The sequence below is a fragment of the Echinops telfairi genome, unplaced genomic scaffold, assembly GCF_000313985.2.
Source record: "Echinops telfairi isolate 266 unplaced genomic scaffold, ASM31398v2 ScPeMD7_7466;HRSCAF=8504, whole genome shotgun sequence".
Classification (NCBI taxonomy): Eukaryota; Metazoa; Chordata; class Mammalia; order Afrosoricida; family Tenrecidae; genus Echinops; species Echinops telfairi.
The window spans coordinates 5,047,347-5,071,914 of NW_022111366.1; the positions used below are offsets into that span (position 1 = coordinate 5,047,347).

Sequence of the window (24,568 nt, forward strand, 5' to 3'; positions counted from 1 at the left end):
GAGGAGCTGACACCAAGAGCTCAAGTGGAAAGCGGATGTTGTGAGAATGATGAGGTCAACATATGTACTAATGTGCTGGACACAAATGATGTGTGATGAGTTGTATGAGCCCCAATAAAATGATTATTTTTTAAAAATTATAAAAATTAGGCAAAGTAGCTTAACCAAATACAATGGAATGGAATTATGCTGGAAATCAGTTGAGTTATACTTGATTGGCATGTCCCTTCCAGCCATAATCCCTAAGTGATACAGAGTAATTATGGATTTCATACACTTGCAGCTATGGTCTCATTTGGAGGTCATTCTATGCTAACAAACAGGAAAACACTGAGATTCAGTTCTAACCTTAGTAGAGGATGTGAATTGGACAACACTTTCTGTTTAACAGTTATCTTAGTTAATGTTACTCAAAATTAATGTAAGGAGTTATATGCTACATGAGAAAGAAGACTATTTCTGGTAGCCTGAGGAAACAATGTCTACTGGAAACATCTTGCCAGAGGCCCCATGTCATGTCATATGTGCATAAATAAGTACAGTCTGGGGATGGAGACTAGATTATTTAGAACAGATTATTGCATTTGGGTGAGACTTGACTGAATCATGTAAAACACCAAACAACCTTTTCCTGCATGCGTCTGTTAAGAAGGTGGTGGAAGACACTGACAGGATTTCCCTCCAAGTAATTGTGAACAGGATTCCCTACAATGTTTCCTGCTGCTTATAAAATGACTTCACTGAGAAGCAGGAGGTGTGATCTCCTAAGAGACAGGAGTGAAGCAAGTCCTCTAGCTCCACATTTAGCTTACCCCTACCTGACCTTCGAACTTTGCACTCACTGAACTGCACCCATTACTGTGTGAGACATTTCCTCAAACTTCCGTTGGGTTCTGTGGGACACTGCACCAATTTGCAGAACTCCATGTGTGGGAATATGCTCAAAGGAAGAGGGTGGGTGGATGGAATAGAGTATCATTTTGCAAGAGTTGGACTTTTGAGATTTTTTCAATCTCCAACTTCTTGAGACTGATTTTGTATAAATTCTTATTTAAAAAACCATTACCACATCAGTAACAGAAGGGAAAATTTTTAACTTGAAAATATCTGGAAGGAAGATACATATTCATAAATACCCAGATGATTAAATAAGAAATCACTGGGAAAATTAGAAAGTACTTTGCAGCAAATGGAGCTACAACTTATCAAAACATATGAGATGCAACAGAAACCGTGCTCTGTAGTATACGACTACATAGAAAAGGATCTCAAATCTATAATCTAACTTCACACATTAATAAATTTTTTAAAAAGTAAACTGCTGGGGGGCGGGGGTCAAGCAGTTAACAACAACAAAAAAAGTAAAGCAAGCAAAAGTAAAAGTAATAATGTTTAAAATAGCAAGAAACAGAGAAAATAGAAAAACAACATAAAAAACTCAGTAAGACCAAAAAAATTATTCTTCGAAAAAGGTCTATAAAATTGACAAGACCTTAGTTAGAAAGAAAGACAGACAGACAGACAGACAGACAGACAGAAAGAAACACAGGCAAATTGCAAAACTCACAAATGAAAATAGTAACATTACTACAGATCTTACGTTTAGAATCTCTAAACGTCCTAAAAATAATACTATAGATAACTGTACGCCATTGAATTAAGTAACATTATGGAAAATTAATAAATTCCTAGAAACACAGACCAAAAAGTAGAGTAGAAATAGAAAATCTCAACATACTACAACAAGCAAAGAAAATGGACGCTTTAATCTATAATCAAAAGCCTCTTAACTAAGAAAAAGTTCAGGACCTGATGACTTCCCTGATGAACTTTCCCCAACCCCCAATTTCTTTTTTTATTAACATCAATCCTTTTCAGATTGATTTTAGAAATAAAGAAAAGACTAGTTTTCATGAGCGAGCCAGTTTTATCCTAATACACAGCCAAAGACACTACAAAGAAAGCCATAGATCAATATTGCTTGTGAATATGGATGCAAAAATCCTTAAGAAAACCAAATCCAGAGGTACATTATAAAAGGAATATACATCATAAACAAGTGGGATTTATCACAGGAATGCAAAGGCATTTCAATATATGAATAAAAATCAGTGTAATATACAACATTAACAGAACCAAGGAGGCACACACTCATAATTTATCTCAATTAGTACAGTAAAGACATTTGGCAAAGTCCAACACCCGTTCATGATTAAAAATAAATTAAACCTCAGAAAACCAGGAACAAAAGGGAAACAAGATAAATGATGATATATTTGTATATGTACATGGAAACAACTCCAAACCAAAAGCTAACATCATACTCACTAAAATTCACACCTCTCCCCCCACCACCCCATGGGGAAAAAAAATCAAGACTCAAACAAGAACTTCCATTTCATAACTGTTACTCAACAGAGTGCTAGAAATTTTGGTCAGAGCAATAAAACAAGAAATAAAGGCACACATATCATAAAGAGGGGAAAAAACTATCTTTTTTCACAGATAACATGATTCAATAGTGAGAAAACCCTAAAGAATACACACACACAAAAACTGTTAGAGCTAATAAATGAAGTCAATTGACTATATAAGAGTAACAGATAAAAATCAGTATGTCTTTACGTCATAGTAATAAATAATCCAAAAGGGAAATTGAAATACCATTTACAACAGCATCCAAAGAGAATAACATGTTTGGGAATAAATATAACCAAGTAAGCTTAAAACAAGTAAAACACTAGAAACAACAAAACATTGCTGAAAATAATTAAAGAAGGGCAAAATAAATCCTCAGATGTATATGAAATCGCAAGAGGCCCCAGAAGCCAAAACAATTTTTAAAAGAATAATGACTTGCATTTCCCAATTTTAAAACTGAAAAAAAAAAGCCAACTAAATCAAAACTGTCCAATACTAGCATATGGGTAGATATACAGACCAACCAAATAGAATTGAGAGTCCAGGGGTAAAAATATGCATCTATTGACAAATGGTGCTAAGTAAGGATGTCAAGACTATCCAATAGAAGAAGGAGTGGTCTCTTCAACAAATGGTGGTGAGCAACTGCAGCATGCTAAGCATGCTCAAGAATAAAACTAAATAAAATCCTACCTTCTAAAAATTAACTCAAAATGGATCAACAACCTAAATATGAGTTAAAACTCATAGACAAAAAAAGCTTGAACATCTTGGATTTGGCAATGGCGTCTTTGAGATGACACCAAAAGCATAAGCAGCAAGGAAAGATAGATGAACTACACTATATATAAAATCAAAACACTGTGCAAAGGGCATTTTCAAGAAAGTGAGAAGACGAATGAATGAGAATATATTTTACAAACCATATATATATATATATATATATATATAGCTGACTTAAAACAAACAAGTCTACTGCCCTTAAGTCAATTCAGACTCCTAGCAACTCTGAGTTTCCAAGAGTATAAAATGGAAGCAGACTGCCTTATCTTTCTAAGAGCAGGCGGTGTGCTCAAATCACCAACCTTGTGATTAGCAGCCAAACATTTTTACCATTGTGCCACCTGGAATTCTATATATCAAATGAGGGGTTAATGTCCAGAATATATACAGCACTCTTACAACTCAACAACAAACAAATAAGAGAACTCAATTTTTTTTTTAATGCACAGGATTTGGAATAGCCATTTTGAAAAAAAAAAATGGCCATGAGGCATATGAAAAGATATTCAATTTCGTTACTACAAGAAGGCAAAGAAAAACCATGAGATACCACTTCAAGCCTACTGAATGGCTATTACAAAGAAGGTAACAAAATTTAAGTAGGAGTTATAAATTGGGCTGCAATCTACAAGATCAGCAGCTTAAAGCCACCAATCACTCCTTGGGAGACAGACAAGGCTTTCTACTCTCAGGAAGGGTTAAAAGTCTTGGACACCCAAGGGTCAGTTCTACCCTGTCCTATATGGTCACTATGAGTCAGCATTGGCCAATGGAATTGAGTTTGAGTTGACTAGCGTATGGAAAATTGGATTCTTTATCCATCACTAGTGGGGATGTGAAATGGTTCAGTCTTTGTAGAAAAAAAATTAAATCATTACTCGAAAGGCTAAACATAGACTTAGACATGACCCAGCAATTCCATCCATGAATTAGAAGTAGGCACTTAAAACAGATAAATGCACACAAATGTTCACAGTAGAACTATTTACAATAGTCAAAAGGCAGAAATAACTAACCCAAATATATATTAACAGATAAAGTGTGGCACAAACAATGGAATACCGTGATTGAACTATGGTTCGATATTATAACTGTATTAGTTAGCTCTCATTAAAAAGGATTAAGATACTTAACTCATGTACTGTATGTAGCATAATGTGGATGATCTTCAGAAACAATGCTAAGTGAAAGAAGCTGACACAAAGAGTCACACACTGCATGATTCTACAAGGGGGTACCCGCGGCCCCCCCCCCAAAAAAAACTGAAAAAGCAGCACTTTCATAGTACACATTTTTCCAGCTAGGTGAACATCCAGCAACTCACTCTGAGTTAATGCACCCAGTGGCTTCCCCTGGAAAAGTTCTCTCTGGTCATGGTGAATTTTTCATGAAAGCAGTTTTGCTCAGACCTCATTTTTTGTGATGGCCGATTTAAGTGAACAGCTTATGGCTGTGAAATTTTGCTTCCCACTTGGGAAAAATGCCGCAGAAACTTGTAATGTTGAACACAGCTTTCAAGGGCAGTGCTATGGGGGCGGAAATCAAGTGTATGAGTGGTTTTCTCATTTCAAAAACTGGTGAAATGTTGATTGATTACAAACCTCATTCTGAACATTTGTCAACTTCCCGAACAAATGAATATGTAGACAAAATCCGTGCACTTGTGCTCGAAGACTGACAATGGACCATTGAAGAGACGGGGAAGTTAACGGGACCTTTGTGGAGCTCGGTTTAGCGAATTTTAATGAAAGATTTGGGAATGAAAAAACGATCACTGTGAAAATTGTGCTTGGGGTTCTGACTAACCAGGAAAAAGAGTATCGACTGGAAACATGCCATGCTTTTAAGAACAGCTTCGAAGCAACCCAGACATTCTTCCCCAAATAATTAGTGGTGATGAAACATGGTGCTATTCCTAGGACCCCGAAAGCAAACATCAATCAAGCCAGTGGAAGATGCCATCATCACCTCACCCAAAAAAGGCTCACCATGTGAAATCAAAGATCAAAACGATGCTCATTTGTTTTTTGAATGTGAGGGACATAGTACATTTGGAGTTCATTCCACACCAGGTCAGACTGTTAATCAAGCTTTCTATTTAGAGGTTCTGAAAAGATCACTTAACATTGTGCAATAAAAAAGGCCTGATTTGTGGTAGACTGGGGACTGGTTTTGCCACTATGGCATCTGCTCACACAGCTATCACAATGCACTAGTTTTTAGCAAAACACAGCATGCCTCTCTTGCCCCACGCACCTGACCTCACTCCTTGGAACTTCTTTTTGTCTCTGCAAATGAAGAGGGACATGAAAGGACAGTGATTTGATGACATAGAAGAGGTAAAGAAAAAAATTGAAGGAGGTGCTGTCAGCCATCCAAACAGATGAGTTTGAAAAATGTTCCCAAAAATAGAAACACAGATTTAGCTAAAGTATTAAGTGTATAGAGAGTACTTTGAAGGTGAGAAGGTTGTTTTGTCATACAACTTTCCTCTAGTTCTTAAATGCTTTCCCACTATTATGATCCCAATTCTGCCTTACAAATCCAGCTAGACCAGAGGGATGTATACCGGTACAGATAGGCACTGGAAGCACAGGGAATCCAGGACAGATGAACCCCTCAGGACCAGTGGTGAAAGTGGTGATACCGGGAGGGTGAAGCGGAGGGGTAGAAAGGGGGAACCGATTACAAGGATCTGCATATAACCTCCTTCCTGGAGGATGGACAACAGAAAAGTGGGTGAAGGGAGCTGTCAGACATGTAAGACATGACAAAATAATAATAATTTATAACTTATTAGGGGCTCATGAGGGAGGGGGGAGGGGAGGAAATGGAAAAAATGAGGAGCTAATACCAAAGGCTCAAGTAGAAAGCAAATGTTTTTAGAATGAAGATGGCAACACATGTACAAATGTGCTTTATACAATGGATGGATGGATGGATTGTGATAAGAGTTGTACGGCCCCCAATAAAATGATTTTTTTTAAAGGTTGTTTTGTAAAAAGAATTAAAGACATAGCTTTAAAAAAATCCTATTATTTTGGGTATCCCCTCATATTTATATGCACTATCCATAAAAGGTAAAACCAAACAAACAGAAAACAAATTGGCTAGGAGAAGGTAGTAATGAGTGTTCACAGGGTTTATTTTGAGGGTGCCAAAAATGTTCTAGAACTAGATAGTAGAGTTAGTTGAACACTGTGAATGTGCTTAATAAATGTCACTGAAATGAACACTTTCAGACAGTTAATCTTCTGTTATGTGACTTTTACTTCAATTAAAATATTTATGAAAGAGCTTGGAGTCAAGAAGGATGAACACACAATTTTGAAGCACAAGATTAAATAATTTATCCTATCTAATATCAAGACGTAGCTAAAGCTAGAAAACAAAAAAACACATTGCTGCCAAGTCTATTTTGATTCATTTAACAAAGTAACATCATAGGAGTTTCCATGGCTTGATGGAAGAAGGCTGCCAAATCGCCCTCCCATGGGAACGGGTGGTGGTTCCCACCACCAATCGTTTGGTTAGCAACTGTGCACTTAACGACGGTTCCACCAGAGCTCTATAAGCCAAAGCTAAAGTTTGCCAAACAGCATACTGATCCAAAATAATATAGGAAAGGGCTTCATATGTTTACGGGAGAATTCCATTATCTTCTAATACCATTTTCGTGCAAAATGTTAGAAACTTCCTCATACAAAAAGCTCAAGAGAATTGAACAGAAAATGTAAAAACAAACCTATGAATATATCGAAAATTTTATGTGACAAAAATGAAATTACAAATCTACGTTACACTCTTCCATAAGTAATTCAAGAACAATTGACACCCACATGGAAAAACAAACTCAATCTCTGCCTCATTATAAAAAATATCAATACCAAGTGGATTAAATCCCTAGATAAGAAAAACAAAAGTTAAATATTATCAGAGTTGAAAATATAAGAGACCATGATCACAGCGAAGGAAAGTATTTCTCAAAAAAAAAAGGCCCAAAATAATACAATATAGGGTATACTGACAATTTAAATTATGTTAACATGTGAAAGTTCTATAAAATTAAAGACATCATACAATATAATAATATATTCATTATAACAAGATATGTGTGAGTATGTAACTATGAATATATCCAGAATACATATAACCAATTACCACAAACAACCAAAAAGGAAAAGTGACAACCAATGTGAAGGAGCAGCACAAAGACATGCATATGGCCAATACCTGAATGTACTTTTTTAATAACATTGGTAGCTAAGGATATACATTAAAGCTACCATAAACTAAAATTGGCAAAGATTTTCTACAGTCTAAGAAAACCATGATATAATAACCAAGATACAGTGGGAGTATAAACTGGCACAACCGCTACAGGAATTAATTTGCCAACAAAATCTAGTGTCATTGACACATCTAAAATCCTATGTATATCTAGGTTTTCACCTTCACGAAAAACCCAAGTGCTCAGAGACATGTAAAAAAATATTTTTGCAAAGAGTTTGCAAACTAAGACCAACTTAAAAATCTATCAACAAGGAATATATAAGTAATTTCATATTAATGATACAATAGAATACTTATAGACAAACATTCCCCAGGTTAAAAATGTCCAACTTATAGATATCTACTCCAAACCCAACTGACTCATAGTGACCCTATAGGACAGGGTAGAACTGCCCTTGTGAGTTTCCATGCTGGTAACTGCTTTCAGGAATAGAAAACCTCGGGTCTGATAGTTTTCCACTTCAGACCTTGTGGGTCACAGCCCAGTGCTTAAACACAACCCAGACTCATCAGGAAAATGAAGGTGGTTTGGGGGAAGGCTATACCTCAAAGAACCATATTAAATAACTCACTGTATTTCATTATGAATCAGAACCAACTTGACGGCACTTAACAAAAATATACATGTATACATATCATTTATATCAATAAATATATGCATTGTAAAGTTATAAAAAAATGTGTGCTAAGAATGACAATGTCAAACTCAAGATTGTGGTTTACCTCAAGAAGGGTAAATTTCAGCCAAAGCAAAGATGTTTGAGATTTGACAAAGCAAAATAGTGGGTACACTGACTTCCTTATAGCTTTTAGGAGTCTCTGAGTGACATAATGAATAAGTGCTTGACTATTGGTTGAAAAGTTTGGTGGTTCAAACCCATGCAGCCCAAAAAGCTGACTATCATCGAGCCAATTCCAACTCATAGTGGTCCTATAAGGACGGAGTAGAACTAATTCTTAGGTTTTCCGAAATTGTAGATTTTTACAGAAGCAGGTTATCTTCTTGTTTCTCACCTATAATCAAATTAGCTACATTCTGTCGTAGAACAACTACAGGGGATTGTTAAAGGAATAATATGGAAAAGTGAATTCTGGAAAACTAGGGTCGATACAGAGTGAATGATAGTTGCCTATTATGAATTTGGAAACTACCTAAATAGTAAAAGAACTGAAGCTACGACCATAGAACAGAGGAAAATAAACTGACATCCTTTTTTCCAACAAAAGAGTTGAAAGGGTATTCAACTGATATACAGGTATGTGTCACTATGCATCTACAAGATGCTCTGTGAAAGAGGACATAACACAATTTGGATATTGTGTGAACACCATATTATCTACAGACAGGTCCCAATGTGTAGTAAAATTCCTGTTACATTGTATTAAATTTTTATGGAAGTCTGCTGGACAAATCTGAGAGCTATATTCACTGGATACAGATGACCAGCTTTGCCCAGGTATGGGGCTGGGCAGGGCGGGGACTGAGCTGGTAGCTGTACCGAGACTTTGAGCATGTCCAGGTCTACAAGGAACGGTGGCTGTGGGGTTTGGGGGGTGTAAGTGCCAGAAGCAGGCCTAATGGTAGCTACCTGGCTGCCAACACCCTACTGCAGCAGCTTCCAGATCATACTGCTTTGTGGAGCCAAGAGCCCACAAGCACCAGGGCTGGCCGTTGACACCAGCAGCAGAATCCCAGGGCCCAAAGCAGGTGCAGCCCTGTGCCAGGACAGAAATCTGCACATAACAGGGCTGATGGATGAAAGCAAGAGGAGGGGAAGGGGAAGGAACTGTGGGGGTTGCAAAGTGCCCTACAGCTCGGCTGTTCATTCACTCTGGGGGATGGAGGTCTTTAAAACCTTTCTGGGAAAGTAGTAAACAAAAGGAGAGCTGTTTCCCTTAAAAAACAAAAACAAAAAACTATGGGACTACAGACAGAAACAGTCAGACATTACTGCCAAATGGGCATTAAGCAAAGCATACCTGTGTGTAAGATCATTTTTTTAATGAAGCAAAAACATCTACACCAAAGTCTGTGGACTAGTATGAAGTATAAATAGGCCCTACACCTTGTTCACATCTAAGTAGAGAGAGAAAAACAGCCATCAGCCAATGGGGAAATTTTATTTAAGTTTTAATTATTTAAAACCTTATTAAATAAAAAAAACATGATCTCTGAAACAGGAAGAGATAGTGGTGTGTGTGTTGGGGGAGGGGGAAGGCATGGCATATGAGATGAGGAAGGAGTACAAGAAAATTATTAATACTACTCACTGCCATTGAGTCCATGCCGACTCACAGCAACTCTATAGGGCAGGGTAGAACTGTCCCTTTCAGTTTCCAAGACTGTTCATTCTTATCAGTAGGTGCAAGTCCAGTCTTTCTCCCATGGAGTGGTTGGTAGTTTCAAACCACTGACCTAGTCCTTAGCAACCCAAACTCATAACCACTACGCCACCAGGGCTCTTGACTAGGAAAATAAGGGATTTATATTTTCTTTTAAATTTTATAAAAATGTTGATAAATTTCTCTAAATTTTAAATTGCAATTAAAAGCAAAAGTGAATCAAGCAAAACATAAAAATCATAACATGGAAAACTTAAATCCTCACCAAAGGACACTGCAATCTGAACTAATCACAACAGCCACATGTGGCTAGTGTAGGTGTAGGTGATTACCGTATTTGTTCTCATATAATATACATAGCAGGTATAGAAAACTAGTGCACCAGGGGACTGTGCAGTTTGTAAAAACCATCTATTGTTCATGCTACATGCAGAAACATGTGGTCTGTCAAGTAAGTATAATATCACACAGTAGTGGAACCAAGATGCAACTTTAAGGCCTTCTGACTCCACAGCCTTTGTTCTTGCCATTTTTATGAAACTATCAGAAATAAACATATGCCATCTCCTCAAATTTTCAATAAGCCTAACAAAATCTTACCTGGAGGATGAAATCTTTTGGTAGTTCAAAAAAAGCATTAAACAGACACATCTCAATTGTTGTTGTTGCTAACTAGGTGCCTTCAAGTTGGTTCCAACACACAGAAACACCATCCAGTCTGGTCCCATCCTCACATTGTTTCAACCCACTATTGCAGCTACTGTTATCAAACTCAACGAACTTTTTTGCTGTCCCTCTACTTTACCAAGCCTAATGTCCTTTAAGGACTGTTCTCTTCTGATAAACATGTCCAATGAATGTGAGACTAACTAAGTCCTTGCCTCTAAGAACACTGGCTGAAATTCTACCAACATAGATCTGTTTGTTCTTTTGGCAGTCCACAGTACTTTCAATATTCTTTACCAATGCCATAGTTAAAATGCATCGATTTTTCTTCAGTCTTCCTTATTCAATGTCCAACTTTCACATGCATATGAGGCAACTGAAAATACCATGGTTTGGGTCAGGCTCACTTTAATTCTCAAAGTAGCATCCTTGTTTTCCAACGATCAAAAGAAGTCTGTGAAGCAGCTTTATCTACTGCAATGCATTGTTTGACCTCTTGACTGCTTCTTCCATGAACACTGATTGCAGAGCCAAACAAGATGAAATCCTTGACAACTTCAATCTTTTCTCCATTTATCATATTGCCCACTGCTCCAGTTGTGAGGGTTTTGGTCTTCTTTACATTGAGTTATAATCCTATGGAAGGCTGCAATCTTTGATCTTCATCAGCAAGTACTTCAAGCCCTCTTCACTTTCAGCAAACCAGGACGTGTTATCTGCATATAAGAGACTGTTAATAAGCCTTCCTCTAATCCTGATGCAGACTTCTCCATGTAGTTCAACTTTTCGAATAATTTGCTTGGCTTGTGGACTGAACAAGTATGATGAGAGGATACAATCTTGACACACACCTTTCCTGATTTTAAACCATAAAGTATTCCCTTGTTCTTTTCACACAACTGACTCTTGATCCACGTAAAGGTTTATCTGGCCACAATGTAATGTTCTGGCATTCCCGTTCTTCTCAAGGCTGTCCATAGTTTGTTATGGTCTATGCAGTCCAGTGCCTGGGTATAGTCAATAAAACACAAGTAAACATCTTTTTAGAATTCTTGCTGTTTGTCAGCCAAGATCCATCTGACATCAGCAATGGTATCCTTTGTTCCACATCCTCTTCTCAATGCAGCCTGAACCTCTGGCAGCTCCTTGTCAATATACTGCTACAATCGTTGTTGGATAATCCAGCAAAATTTTACTTGCTTGAGATATCAATGATAATGTTATATAATTTGTACATTCTGTTGGGTTACCTTCCTTTGGGAATAGGTGCAAATATTAATCTCAGCTAGCCAGTTGACCAAGTAGTTGTCTTCCCAATTTCTTGGCACATATGAATGAGTGTTCAGTGCTTCATTAGCTTGTTGAAACATTTCAATAGGTATTCCATCAATCCCTGGAGTCTAATGATTTCAGTGCAGCCTGAACTTCTTCCTGTAGTTCCATGGGTTCTTGTTCATATGCTACCTCCTGTAACTGTGGAATGTGAACTAGTTCATTTTGGTACAGTGACTCTGTGTATTCTTCCTAGATTATTTGGATACCTGGTGGATCATTCAATATTTTCCCCATAGAATCTTTCTTTATTGCCTTTAAAGGCTTGAATTCTTTTCTTACTTCTTTTAGTTTAAGGTATAGTGAGCATGCTCTTCCTTTTTAGTTTTCTAGCTCCAGGACTTTACACATTTCACTACAATATTTTACTCTTTTTTTCTGTTGCTGCATTTTAAAATTTTCTGTTCAACATTTTTACTTCACTTTTTACAATTACTTTTCACATTTTTTATGGTTAAGAGCAAGTCTCACAATCTCTTCTGAAATCTACTTTGGTCATTTCTTTCTTCCCTGTCGTTTTAAGACCTTTTGCTTTCTTCATGAATGATGTTCTTGATGTCATCCCACAACACATCATTAGTGTTTAATGCATCAAATCTGCTCTTGGGATGTTCTAGAAATTCACATGGTATATACTCAAAGTCATATTTTGGCTCTCCTGGACCTGTTTTTCTTCAACTTCAACCTGAACTTACATATGAACAATTGATGGTCATTCACTAATTTCTAACTCCTCCTGCAGCTGCTGGGGCAGTGGGAAGGGAGGTGACGTGAGGAGGGGGGCAATGTTTTACAGTTGGTCCCTGCCCTGATTTTACCTGCTGATATTGAGCTTCTCCATTTTATCTCTTCATGCAGATGTAATTAATTTGATTTCTGTGTATTCTATCAGAAGCCCATATGTAGAGTCATCTTTTGTGTTGATAAAAGGTATTTGCTATGAACAAGTTGTTGATCTTGCAAAATTCTATCACACTATCTCTAGGTTCATTTCTATTCCCAAAACCGTATTTTCCAACTACTTCCTTCTTCTTTGTTTCCAGTCACACGTAATTATCAACGCATTTTGATCACATGTTCGATCAATTTCAGACTGAAGACTGGTAGAATTCCTTAATTTCTGCAGAACTAACTTTAGTGGCTAGTGTATAAACTGAATAATAGTTGTACTGATTGTATTTCCTTTAAGGCAGATAAACATTATCCTATCAAAGACAACATTGTACTTCAAGCTAGATCTTGAAATGCCCTTTTTTGACAAGGAATACACTCTATTTCTCTACATTGTGGCATTGCTAGCCTAGTAAACCCTAAGCTTTTCTGATTCAAAGTGGCTAATACCAGGCTAATACCAATCATGCCTAGAATATCAATCTTTATGATTTCAATTTTTAAATATTTTCAATTTTCCTAAATTTTTACTTCATACAATTCAGGTTCCAACTGATGTTTGCAGCTGTTTCTTCCCATTTTGATGCTCCATCAGCAAATGAAGGCCCTAAAGCTTTACTCTCTCAGGTGTTTCTCCATCCATGCCATTATGGTCAACTCTACTTTGGGAAGGCAGCTTTTCCTCAGTCACATTTTGAGGGCCTTCCTACTGAGGGGTGCATCTTCTGGCACTATCTCTGACAATGTTCTGCTTCTGTCCATTAGGTTTTTTCAGTAACTGACGATGATTCCATGATATCCAGAAGGTTTTCAGGGGTTAACTCCTATGAAGTAAAACCCTAGCCCTTCTCTGTAGTCTGTTCTTAGTCTGAGCTCTGCTGAAACCTGTTCCTTTGGGTGACCATGAAATACCAGAAACACAGCTTTCAGCATCACAACAACACACAAGACACCACAGTCCAACAAAATGACAGACAAGTGGTGGCACATCTCAATGATAGGTTACTGCGTAAAACAAATGTCAGATTTTGAAAAATGATAAAAAACTATTAAGTAAAATCTTAACTATAAAAATCCATTATGGGGAGACGATATAAAGGAGTTTATGTAGATAAGAATAGTTGGAAACTGACTGCAGTAGCAACTGTACAATTCTACTTGATGGGCTTGAAATATGTAATGATATGTTATATGTATTAATTCCCAACTAATAATAAAATAAAGTACACTTGTATACATAAAGAGCCCTGATGGCACTGTGGGTTAAATGTTGGGATGGAAATCACAAGGTCAGCAGTTCAAAACCACCTGCCACTCCAAGGGAGAAGATGAGGCTATCTGCTGCCATAAAGATTCACAAAGTCCTGTGCCAGGACTCAAAGCAAATCTATGTAATATTCTGAGTCAAAACTGCTTCAATGACAAGGGTTGGGTTTGGTTTTAATTATGGAAACAGAAAGAATCCTGGTGGTATTGTGGAATTGTTGTTGATCTGCTAAGCGCAAGACCGGCAATTCTAAACTCCACCCATGCTTTGGAAAAAGATAAGGCTGTCTCCTGTAAAGATGTACATTTAAAAAAATTCTATATAAGGGTGGCTATGAGCCAGACTGAGGTTATCAAGGATTTCAAAGCTCATGGAAGCAGCAGGTAAGAAATCAAATAACAAATTGTATTGGGCAAACCTACTATACAAGACCTCTTTTTAAAGTGCTGAGAACAATGATGTTAGAGAAGTTGTGCCTGAAGCAAGCACCAGTATTTTCAATCACCTCAAATGCATGGGAAAGCTGGACAACAAATAAAAGACTACAGAAGAATTTAAGCATTTGAATTATGATGCTGGCAAAAAAATTCTGAAGGTACCATAGAATAGCAGAAGAAGAAACAAGTCTGTGTCTTTGAAGAAGAACAACCAGAATGTTCCTTAGAAGAGAGAAGGGCAGACTTGGCCTCACATACTGTGGACATGTTATCAGGAGAAATCAGTCCCTGAAAAAAGATACCATATTTGAGAGTCAGCCAAAAAAAAAAAAAAAAAAGGAAGACCTTCATTAGTTTAGCACAGTGCTTGCAACAATGGTCTCAAGCATAATACCAATTCTGAGACTGGCAGAGACCAGAAGTATTTCATTCTATTGCACATAAGGTCTATGAGCCAGAACTGACTAGATGTCACTTAACAATAACATATGCCAGAACAGACTTCAGGAAGGTAGGTATTATGTACATATAGGAGCCCTGAAGGCACATTGGTTAAGTGCTCAGCTGCTACCTGTGACAATTACATAATCTCCTGTCAACTTGAGCGAAGGGTGGAGTCTAGCCTGTCAATCAAGTCATAGCCAATCAGGCTTCTGTCTGGGCATGGCCTTCTCCTGAGGATGCTGGGAACTCCTGTCTTCTTCCCTGGAGGCAGGACACACACTTTGCTTCCTCTTCCTGCTAACAAGCCACATGGAGCTATGCTGATGGAGCCTGAGCCCTGGAGCTGGAGGAGCTATGTTGAGACCCATGCCAGAGCTGAGATGCTTCCACTGCCACTGGATCCACAGACTTCCCACCCTATGGCCTGTAATCTTCCTGCACGCAGCGTCATTACATGTGTTGCATGAGTCTGAAGAGGAATTTTTTTTTTTGGTCGCCGTGTCGCTCGCGGTTAAAAGGGCCGCCCGCAGAGGCTTGGCGGCCCCAGTTATGCGCCAGCACTTGCTCTGGCGCTGCAGCTTAACCCCCGCGCCACAGGCCGGCGCGGCGGGTTCAATGAAGAGGAATTTATAGACTGGCATCAGACATATGGGCTAATATCGGATTTAAGGATTTGATCTGACCTGGGTTGGGATGTTTTCTCAATATACAATTTCTCTTTTGTATAAAGTTCTTTGTCATACACATGTAAGTATCTATTAATTTGTTTCTCTAGTCTACCCCAACTAACATATACCCAAAAGATTGGAGGTTCAAAACCACTCAGATGTTACTGAAAAGGAAGACTTAGCAATCTGCTTCTATAAAGACTGCTGGCAAGAAAACCCTATACGGGAGGGTGGAGGGAAAGGAGAAAGGGGGAACAGATTACAAAGATCTACATATAACCTCCTCCCTGGGGGACAGACAGCGAAGAAATGGGTGAAGGGAGACGTTGGATGGCATAAGATATGACAAAATAATAATTTATAAATTATCAAGGGTTCATGGGGGAAGGGAGAGGAGGGAGCAGGGAGGGAAGGGAACAATTGAGGAGCTGATACCAAGGGCTCAAATAGAAAGCAAATATTTTAAGAATGATGATGGCAACATATGTACAAATGTGCTTGACACAATGGATGGATGTATGGACTGTGATACGAGTTGTATGAGCCGCCAATAAAATGATTTAAAAAAAATAAAACAAACAAAAATAAAGAAAACCCTATGGGACAATTCTATTCTGTCACATGGAATTGGTATGGGGTAGATATACAAGTATCTAATAACCAAGATATATGTAAAACTTCAAGAACTTAACAGAAAGACAATCATACAAAGGACAAAGGACTAGAACAGAAATTTCATCAATGAGGACATTCACAGGCAAAGATGTTCAATGTCATTAGCCATCACAAAGATGCAAATCAAAATCACCATGAGATAACACTCCACCACTGCAAAGATAGTAAAGGTTAGCAACAATAATAACAATGTTAGCAAAAATGTGGGAAATTTGGAGCCTTTATCCATTACTGATAAAAATGGAAATGGTACAGCCACTACAGAAAAGTGTGGTGATGCTCCCAAGAAATAAAAAGAGACTGTCATCATGCACTGCCATCAAGTGAATGCTAACTCATAGCATTCCTCCATGGGTGAAAGATGAGGCTTTCTGCGCCTATACTTATTGCTTTGGAAACTCACGGGGTCAATTCTAATCTGTCCTATAGGGTCACTATGAGAATTATCATACCAAACCAAACAAACTCACTGCTATTTTATATACCAAGGACTTACATAGCTAGATCCTATGATGATGATGCTAAACACCATAAGACCCAGCCATTCCAGTCATATATATATGTGTGTGTATGTGTGTGTGTATTTTATATATATACAAAACAACTTAAAAGCAGAGATTCAGAGCCTAGTATACCAATGTTGGTTAGAGCACTATTCACAGTAGTCAAAAGGTGAAAGCAAGTGTCCATCAACAGATGGGTAAATAAAATGAGGAACAAATACACAATAAAACACTACCCAGTCAGTGAAGAAACAAAGTCTTAAAATAAGCTACAGTATAGATGGAACTTGAAGTCATTACACTGAACTTAATAATTCACTCACAAAATGATAGATACTGTAGGACCTCACTTATAAAAAGGCAAGGAAGATAAATGAAAGGAAATCACAGTTTATCAATGGTTACTAGGAGCAGGAGGGAGGGAGGAAGAGAGGGAGGATTAGCGATGAGGGAAAAATCACTATGATTAAAAGGGGGGGGTGGGCGCAGAGCTCATTATTGTAATTACGGTAAGTTGTGTTAGGTCAAGTCTGTTCCACTCACAGGAACCCTGTGCACACCAGAAGAAAGCACTGCTCAGTCTTGTGCCGTCTTCATAACCACCCTTATATTGGAGCCCATGGCTGTAGTCACTATGTCCATCCATCTCCTTGACAATATTCCTTGTTTTCACTGACCACACACTTCACCAAGGGTGGTTAAATTGGACAAGGGGGGGAAAGTTGAACTGGCAAAAGTTGTATAACAGATACATTTACTTACACACACACACACACAATGAGTAGCTGTTGATATTGCTTATGTATAACTAAACACCTAGTATTTGGTCTTGGGGGTTGGACATTCAGGATCATGGTTTGTGTTAGTCTGGGTACATTAAAGAAACAAATCCACAGAAACGCATATGTATAAGAAATAGTTTTATATAAAGGGTAAGTGCACTTCAAGAAAACATCCCAACCCAGTGCTGCCCACACAAACAAGTCCAACATTAGCCCATTTGTCCGACACCAATCCACAAAGTCCTCCTCCATTTCACAAAACACACACTATGATGCCGACTGCAGGAGGAAAGCCGAATCAGTGAATGTGTAAGCATCTCAGCGCTGGCAGGGGTCTCCACACGGCTGCTCCAGCACCCAGGGCTACATCGGGATAGGTCCATGTGGCTTCTCTTCAGGGATGTCTTGCAAGAAGTGAGCTTTGCCAGCTCAAGCAGGGAACTGGCTAAGGCAGCTGCACCCTGGACCGACCATCACAAAGCAAGAGACCCCAGAACTAGGCAAGGTTCACTGAGCCATTTATCCCTCTGCCCTTCAATTAACCCCACATGTGTTTATCGGGCAGGTTGGCACAATAAACTAACTACCTCATGGTTTTATGGAATACCCGTTAATTGGCTTCATCACACATTGTGCTTCTGTTCTGCCTCCTAGCTTATTGCATAATACCTATGACCTTAAATGTTTGCAAGCGGCTATCAAGGCACAACAACTCAATTCACTGCCACTGAGTTGACGCTGACTCACAGAGACCCACCCTATAGGGCATGGCAGAACTGCACCTGCAAGTTTCTGAGACTGTTACTGTTTATGGGAGTAGAAAGTCCATCTTTCACCTCAAGGCATATAATGGTCTATATGGACCTGGAGCAAGGGTGAGAAAGCCCCATGAAATCATCAATATCGGCTAATATCACGCCACGCACCTCACCAAAGAGAAGCCAGCTACTACCATCACATTATGGGTGAGTTAATTAAAAGTTTGACCAAATACAGTTGGCTAATTTTAAGTTCAACATTTTGTAGGGCCCATGAATGTTATAAATATTAAAATGGCCCATCGCAGAGAAAAGTTTCCTCATCGCTGACAAAGAGTCACAGAGGAGGGGGAGGCAGGAACAGGAGGATATGAACAATTAACCTTCTTTTACCATGAGAGGAACCCTGGTGGCATAGTGGTTACTAGTTGGGCTGCAATCAGCAAGGTCGGCAGTTCGGAAGAAAGACTGGGTTTTCTATTCCCATAAAAGCTAGGCTCAGAAACTCACAGGGCGGTTCTACCGCTTCTTACAGTGTTGCTATGAGTTGACTCAATGGCAGTGAATTTGGTTTTCATTTGGTTTTTACCATGAGATCAAAAGAACTGGATACCATTAATGATTAAAGATTCGAGACAAGAATTCTCATTAAAAGAGGAAAAGTACAGCACTGAATTTAAAATCCTCATGGACTTTTTGGAGCCAAGGATGTTGGATATATCCCTGAAACCATTGCCCTGAGATCATCTTTAACCCTTCAACCAAAAATGTCCTCTGAAGTATTCGTAAAACCAACATTAACTAGTATTAAAAAAAAAAAAAAAAGTCTTCCTAGGGCATTATGCTCTTCTAAGAACTATCTGTACGAAAACAAAAGGAGCCCTGACAGCACAGGTAATGTTGAATTGGACTGCTAACCACAGTTAGCGATTCAAAACCACCAGCTACTCCTCAGGAGAAAGATGAGGCTCTCTACTTCTGTAAAAGACTGACAGCCTTGGAAACCCACAGCGGCAGTTCCACTCTGTCCCTACGGGTCAGAACTGACTTGATGGCAGTGAGCTAGAGGTTCAAAAGGAAGCCTGGTAGAGCTGTGGTGTCTGCTGTTGGCTGAAAAGCCAGCATTTAAAACCACCAGAGAAAGATCAGGCTGTCCACTGCCTTAAAGAATTACAGTCTCGGAAATCCTCTACAGGTCCCTATGATTCGGAATTGACTCCATGGCATTGAGTTTGGTTTAAGTTTATATAGAATCAAAAGGACAATAGCAACCTGAAAGATTAGATACGAAGCTTAGGGAGAGTGAGTTTGTGTTAAGGGGAAAGGAGGGTGAAAACGCTTGCTCAACTAGAAAAATGTAATCAACAGCACTGACTAACACATGTAGAAACATTTATTTGAATAGGTGTAACATTTACTATATATATTCGTAATAGCAACAAAAAAGAGTTTAAAATTAAGCACACAAACCAAAAAGTCCGTGGATTATTTATGAGCCACTTAACAGAAGAGACATAGTAATTTTCTCATGAAAATATACACTAAAATCATTAATTTCTATGAAATTTAATAGTTTCTCTTGAACCCATCATTCTTCTCCACTTATTTCCATCACCATGATTAATACAATGTTATAAGCCAGTATCCTCCAGTACCTAGACTACTCTCCTTCTGTTAATCGCTAACCCAGGCCATGTAATTTCTTGCTTTTATCAAAACCCTTCAATGACTCCCCATAGTTCTTAGATAAAGGCCAAAATATTTAACATAGTCTATAAACACTCCTGGGTCCTGCCTAGGGGCTACAAATTCAACAAGTTAAAATATTGATTCATTAGATTTACTTATCTGGCACCTTAATTGAGTGCTGCAGCATGTAGAGTACATGCCCCTCTAAAAGCAGAAGCCCAGGTCCCAGGTAAATGTTGCCACCAGATTTGAGTGATGCTTTATTGAATTTCTAAAGAAAAATTCGAAATTGGGTGATTTCTATGTAAGCCTATCTGATTAGTGAGTGCTAGCAACTAGTAGAAATGTTTGAAACAACATGGAGGCAAAATTACATGAAAGCAGGTGAAATCTTATCACCTATCCAGTATCTTCATCAATGCCCTACACTGCTTACTGCTCTCTACACTAGCCACACTGAACATTTCTCCGAATGATGCTAAGCTTTCTTTTATCTTGGGGCGCTCACATATGTTGTGTGTTATTTGGCCAACTCCCCCACAATCTGTACTTCACTTTATAATCTACTCATTTTAAATTTCTTCCTCAGTGAAGCCATCTTTGATTTTCACTATCCTAGCTGCCAGGGGCTCTGCTCTGTCACTGTGTATTTTCCAAACTAAAATACGTACACTATTTAAAGCAAAGTAGGCTCGATTAAAATTACAAATAGTGTTGATAATAGCAAACATATACTGAGCATCTACTAAATGCTAGGAATTGTGTTGATTGTGTTATACTTCTTGTCTCATTCATTACAACCACATGCCATTAACATACAGAAGAAAAAATTGAAACATTTTAAAACTTACTTGCTCAAGAGCACACAAGTCATTATTGACAAAACAGGGCATGAATCCAAGTCTCATTCTACAATTTATGCACTAACTTCTATACTAAACTAACTGATTAATAAAGAAGAGCCAATTCAACAAATATCATAAGTACTATGAATGAGCGCCTATGATGGCCATGATTTCTTTCTCATGACTTATCAGTTAAAGTATGGTCCCTAACCTCTCCATCCCATACCTTTCCCATATATACAAGATTAAACAAATTGAGGAAAATGGTTTGGGAATCTCAAGAATAGATATTTTTAAAAATTAAAATTAAAAAGAAATTTTAAGAATAGATATTAATCTTGAATGGTATCATTGAATTCTATAAAAAGGTCTTTCTGAATTAGATTTTAATAATGTTTACTAGTTTATGTCCTAGTTTTAAACCTACATCTGAATGATCTCTAATATAAAATGTATTTCATTCCTAAAACTAGAAGAACTCTTATCATTACAGATTATGTTTTTAGATATAGTAGGCAACGATATAAAACATACTAAGCTGATACAAAAAGATACTATATAACCATAGAAATAATATAGAAAACTGTAAATCAAATGTCTTTTTGAATGGTTGCTTTTCATAACCAAACTTAACTAAAGCCACTGCTATCAAACACATTCTGACTCACAGTGACCCCCTAAGGCAGAATAGAATTACCCCTGTGGGTTTCCAAGACTGTAATAGTTTATGGGAGTAGAATTCATCTCTTCCCCCAAAGAGCAGCTGATGGTTTCAAACTGCTGACCTTGTGGTTACCAGCCCCAAACATAACACATAACCCACTCTACCCCGAAGGCTTCTTAGATTCCAATAAATTCTCAAGTACATCACTTACTAACTCTTAACTGCTTACTACCTAAATCTTAAGACTTGGTTCACTCACTCGATAACCAATCTAGAAAGCAATACTGCACACACATATATATTCAGAGGCTACATGACTTTAAGCAGCATTTAAGCAGTGCATAGAATGTAAATATGTGAATGATGTGTATAAATAATGTGAATAAAGACACATATGTATGTCTCCACTCAAATTTGATACTATCGATCAGCTTGAGGATTTTTCTAACCTAAAATATAGTCACCTTATTTTACACCCTTACACCATACTTTAAATATAATGAAAACATTTTTGAATGACAGGTCACTACAGTGATAAATAATATTCATGTAGGGTTGCTGTCAAAGAAGTCTGAAGCCTGTCTTGACATGTTTTGTTTTTTCCTCCCAATATTCATTACCGTTTATATGTACCACAGGAAATGTGGTTTCCAAGGAAAGCAGTACTTTCAGAATTCATTTTTCAGAATATTTCAGAGATCTCCAAGTCTCTCTCTCCGTCTCACACAACACACACAAACATATGCAAAGCATACAAAGTTCAAAATGATCGTAAAAATGTCTAACTCAGTTACCAAAAATGGCATGAAAATATTTTAGAAGTAACTATTCCATAAGGTTAGCCAAAAGTCAAAGAACCTTCGAGCGAGTGATGAATTAACTAGGTTAAAACAATAACATTTTCCCAAGTGTTTAACTCAGTATAATACTTGAATATGAAATTTCCAGAAATTGAAAATTCAAGATGTAACAAACTAATTTACAAAAATACTGAGTTAAATGTTCTTAATAAAAAAATAAATACTAAGAGCTATTTTTCAATGCATGCACCAATACTCTGTCCTGGTAATTTTTTTTTTAAGTTAGAACCAATGTCAGTTAAAAACAGAATCCAAGTATATGATATCGCTCACCCTCACCCCACTCCACCACCACCACCACATATACAAGATTTATTTTAGGAAATAGGAAAGACAAGAGAAAGATTTAGCAAATGAAAAATAAAAAATGAAAGCAGCCCCTAAAACCTACAGGTTTAAAAAAGTCAGCTACGGTCTCAAGCTCTTCTTTTGAGTAAGAATGTACAGATGACTTAGGACCGTAACTGGAGGTCCCATGTTACCCTAATCTGGGGCTGCAGTCTCCCAAGAGGCTACTTCAGATCTGATGATCAGAAAGGCTGCAAACTCCTTCACTGGCCACATTTAAAGAAGGCCGGTTGGAACAGGTACTTGATACAGTCCACCTCTCATTGGGAGTGGGGGTGGGAGAGGAGGTTGGACCAACAAACTGGAAACAACAGAAAATCAGACATAAACTTGGCCTACAAGACTCACAAAGTAAAAATAAAAAAGACTCACAAAGTGGCATGACTGAAGATTTAAGGGTGGCATGGACCCAACTAATTCCATACAAAGCACAAACACATACCCTTACACTAACACTTCTCACATGTCAAAAATGACAGGTATGTTCTATGCAAGAATAAGCTAGGGTTCACTGATAAGCTTCGGTGGGACTGGGGTGGGGTGGACAGACCCATTGAGGCTGTCAAGATTCAATGTATGGAGGGAAGGCAACACCCTATTTTGGAAATAATTTTTAACAAATCAAGGCGCTGCTTCTTAAATCACAATTTCTTTGGCTCAAGTTCTCACACCTCTCGTCCCAACTGTCCACAGAAGCCACCACCTCTGGGGCAGTACTGCTGCTTCTACACAAACAGAAGGAGCTGAACTTTAAGATGAAACTCTAGGAGGGCTTTTAGCTTGGGGTTCTCAAATCAAACGACATACCACTCACATCTGGGGGTGGGGAGTAGGGGAGGTCAACATCTACCGCAAACCAACAGAAAGACAACGATGCCATAGGTTAGTAGCCAGAACTTGGGACAGCAACCAACCTGTGTCTGTGTTCATCGGGTCCGTGGATCAGGAAGACGCCCGAGTTCTTCGCCCCTTTGCCGGCCTCCACGTGAGGAATTAACACATCTTCCAAACCCAGATCAAACCGTTTGTGTTTAGAAGAGTCTGGAAGGAAGAAGAATGCCCCAAAACACAGGGTGATGAAGGCACTAAGAATCAGCAGAAGGATGAACTTCTCGGAGAGTCTCAAGGTAGCCCGGTGGTGGGAGAAGGAGGGGGGGCCCAGGTTCAGAGGGGGGATCCTCCGGCCAGACAGGGGCAGCAGGGCGGGGGTAGTCATCCTTCTCGCTCTGGGAGAGACTTCACAAAGTTCTCATCTTACAGCGAATGGACAATACATTGAATACAATCTTCAAGATCTGGACCAAAAAAAAAAAATTTAATGGGGGGCGGGGAGAGAAACTCAACGTTTCTCGTCTTAAGAGATTGTTGTGCTTTTTTTTGGGGGGGGGCGTCTCTTTCACGCTTCTGCAATTAAACTGACAAACTTGAGTGCGCCCCCTCGCTCCCCCCCAAGACGATCACTCGCGTCCGTCCGGCGACGTCTGCGTTGCCGCCCAGCTTGCAGTGCCTCCTCGGCGGGCTCCCAGTCTCCTCTTCATCCCTAGGGGTCGGGCAGGCAAGCGGCGCCGCAGACACGCTGCCAGGTGGGTTCTGCCATTCCTGCTCCCCGCCGATGCTCCAATGCGGCCTCCCGCCCCCGGATGGGGGGCCTTACGTGATCGGGGGTCGCGGAGTTGCAGGCGATTCACTCAGCCGCCCCTGGCGCCTCGATTCCCGAATGCCTTCACCTTGGCGCCCGGGGTGGGCATAACAAGCAGGAGCTTCGCCTCCGACGCCTGCGAAGGTCTGCCGGCTCGCCGAGAAGCCCCAGCAGCGGCCAGGGATGAAGTAGCCGGAAGGAGGTCGGGGCGGACGCCGGCACCTCCGGCCGCTGCCTCGCAGGCTCGCGGCGGCGCGCGG

The 24,568-nt window shown here is 39.0% G+C and overlaps 1 protein-coding gene and 1 non-coding gene across 3 annotated transcripts in view; both read right to left on the bottom strand.

Annotated features, from left to right (window-relative positions):
• The window catches only part of MAN1A2 (mannosidase alpha class 1A member 2), a 179,449-nt gene extending 154,981 nt beyond the window's left edge, over positions 1–24,468 (bottom strand). For both annotated transcript variants that reach the window (XM_045283724.1, XM_004714870.4), the window contains exon 1: positions 23,584–24,468. In XM_045283724.1, the coding sequence (XP_045139659.1) occupies positions 23,584–23,885 (302 nt within the window). In that variant the 5' untranslated portion in view covers positions 23,886–24,468. The remainder of the gene's footprint in view (positions 1–23,583) is intronic.
• On the bottom strand, positions 15,374–15,501 carry LOC115873175. The gene has a single exon (XR_004048270.1). It is a non-coding gene; the product is annotated as a small nucleolar RNA SNORA76 (small nucleolar RNA).
• Positions 24,469–24,568: the final 100 nt, after the last annotated feature.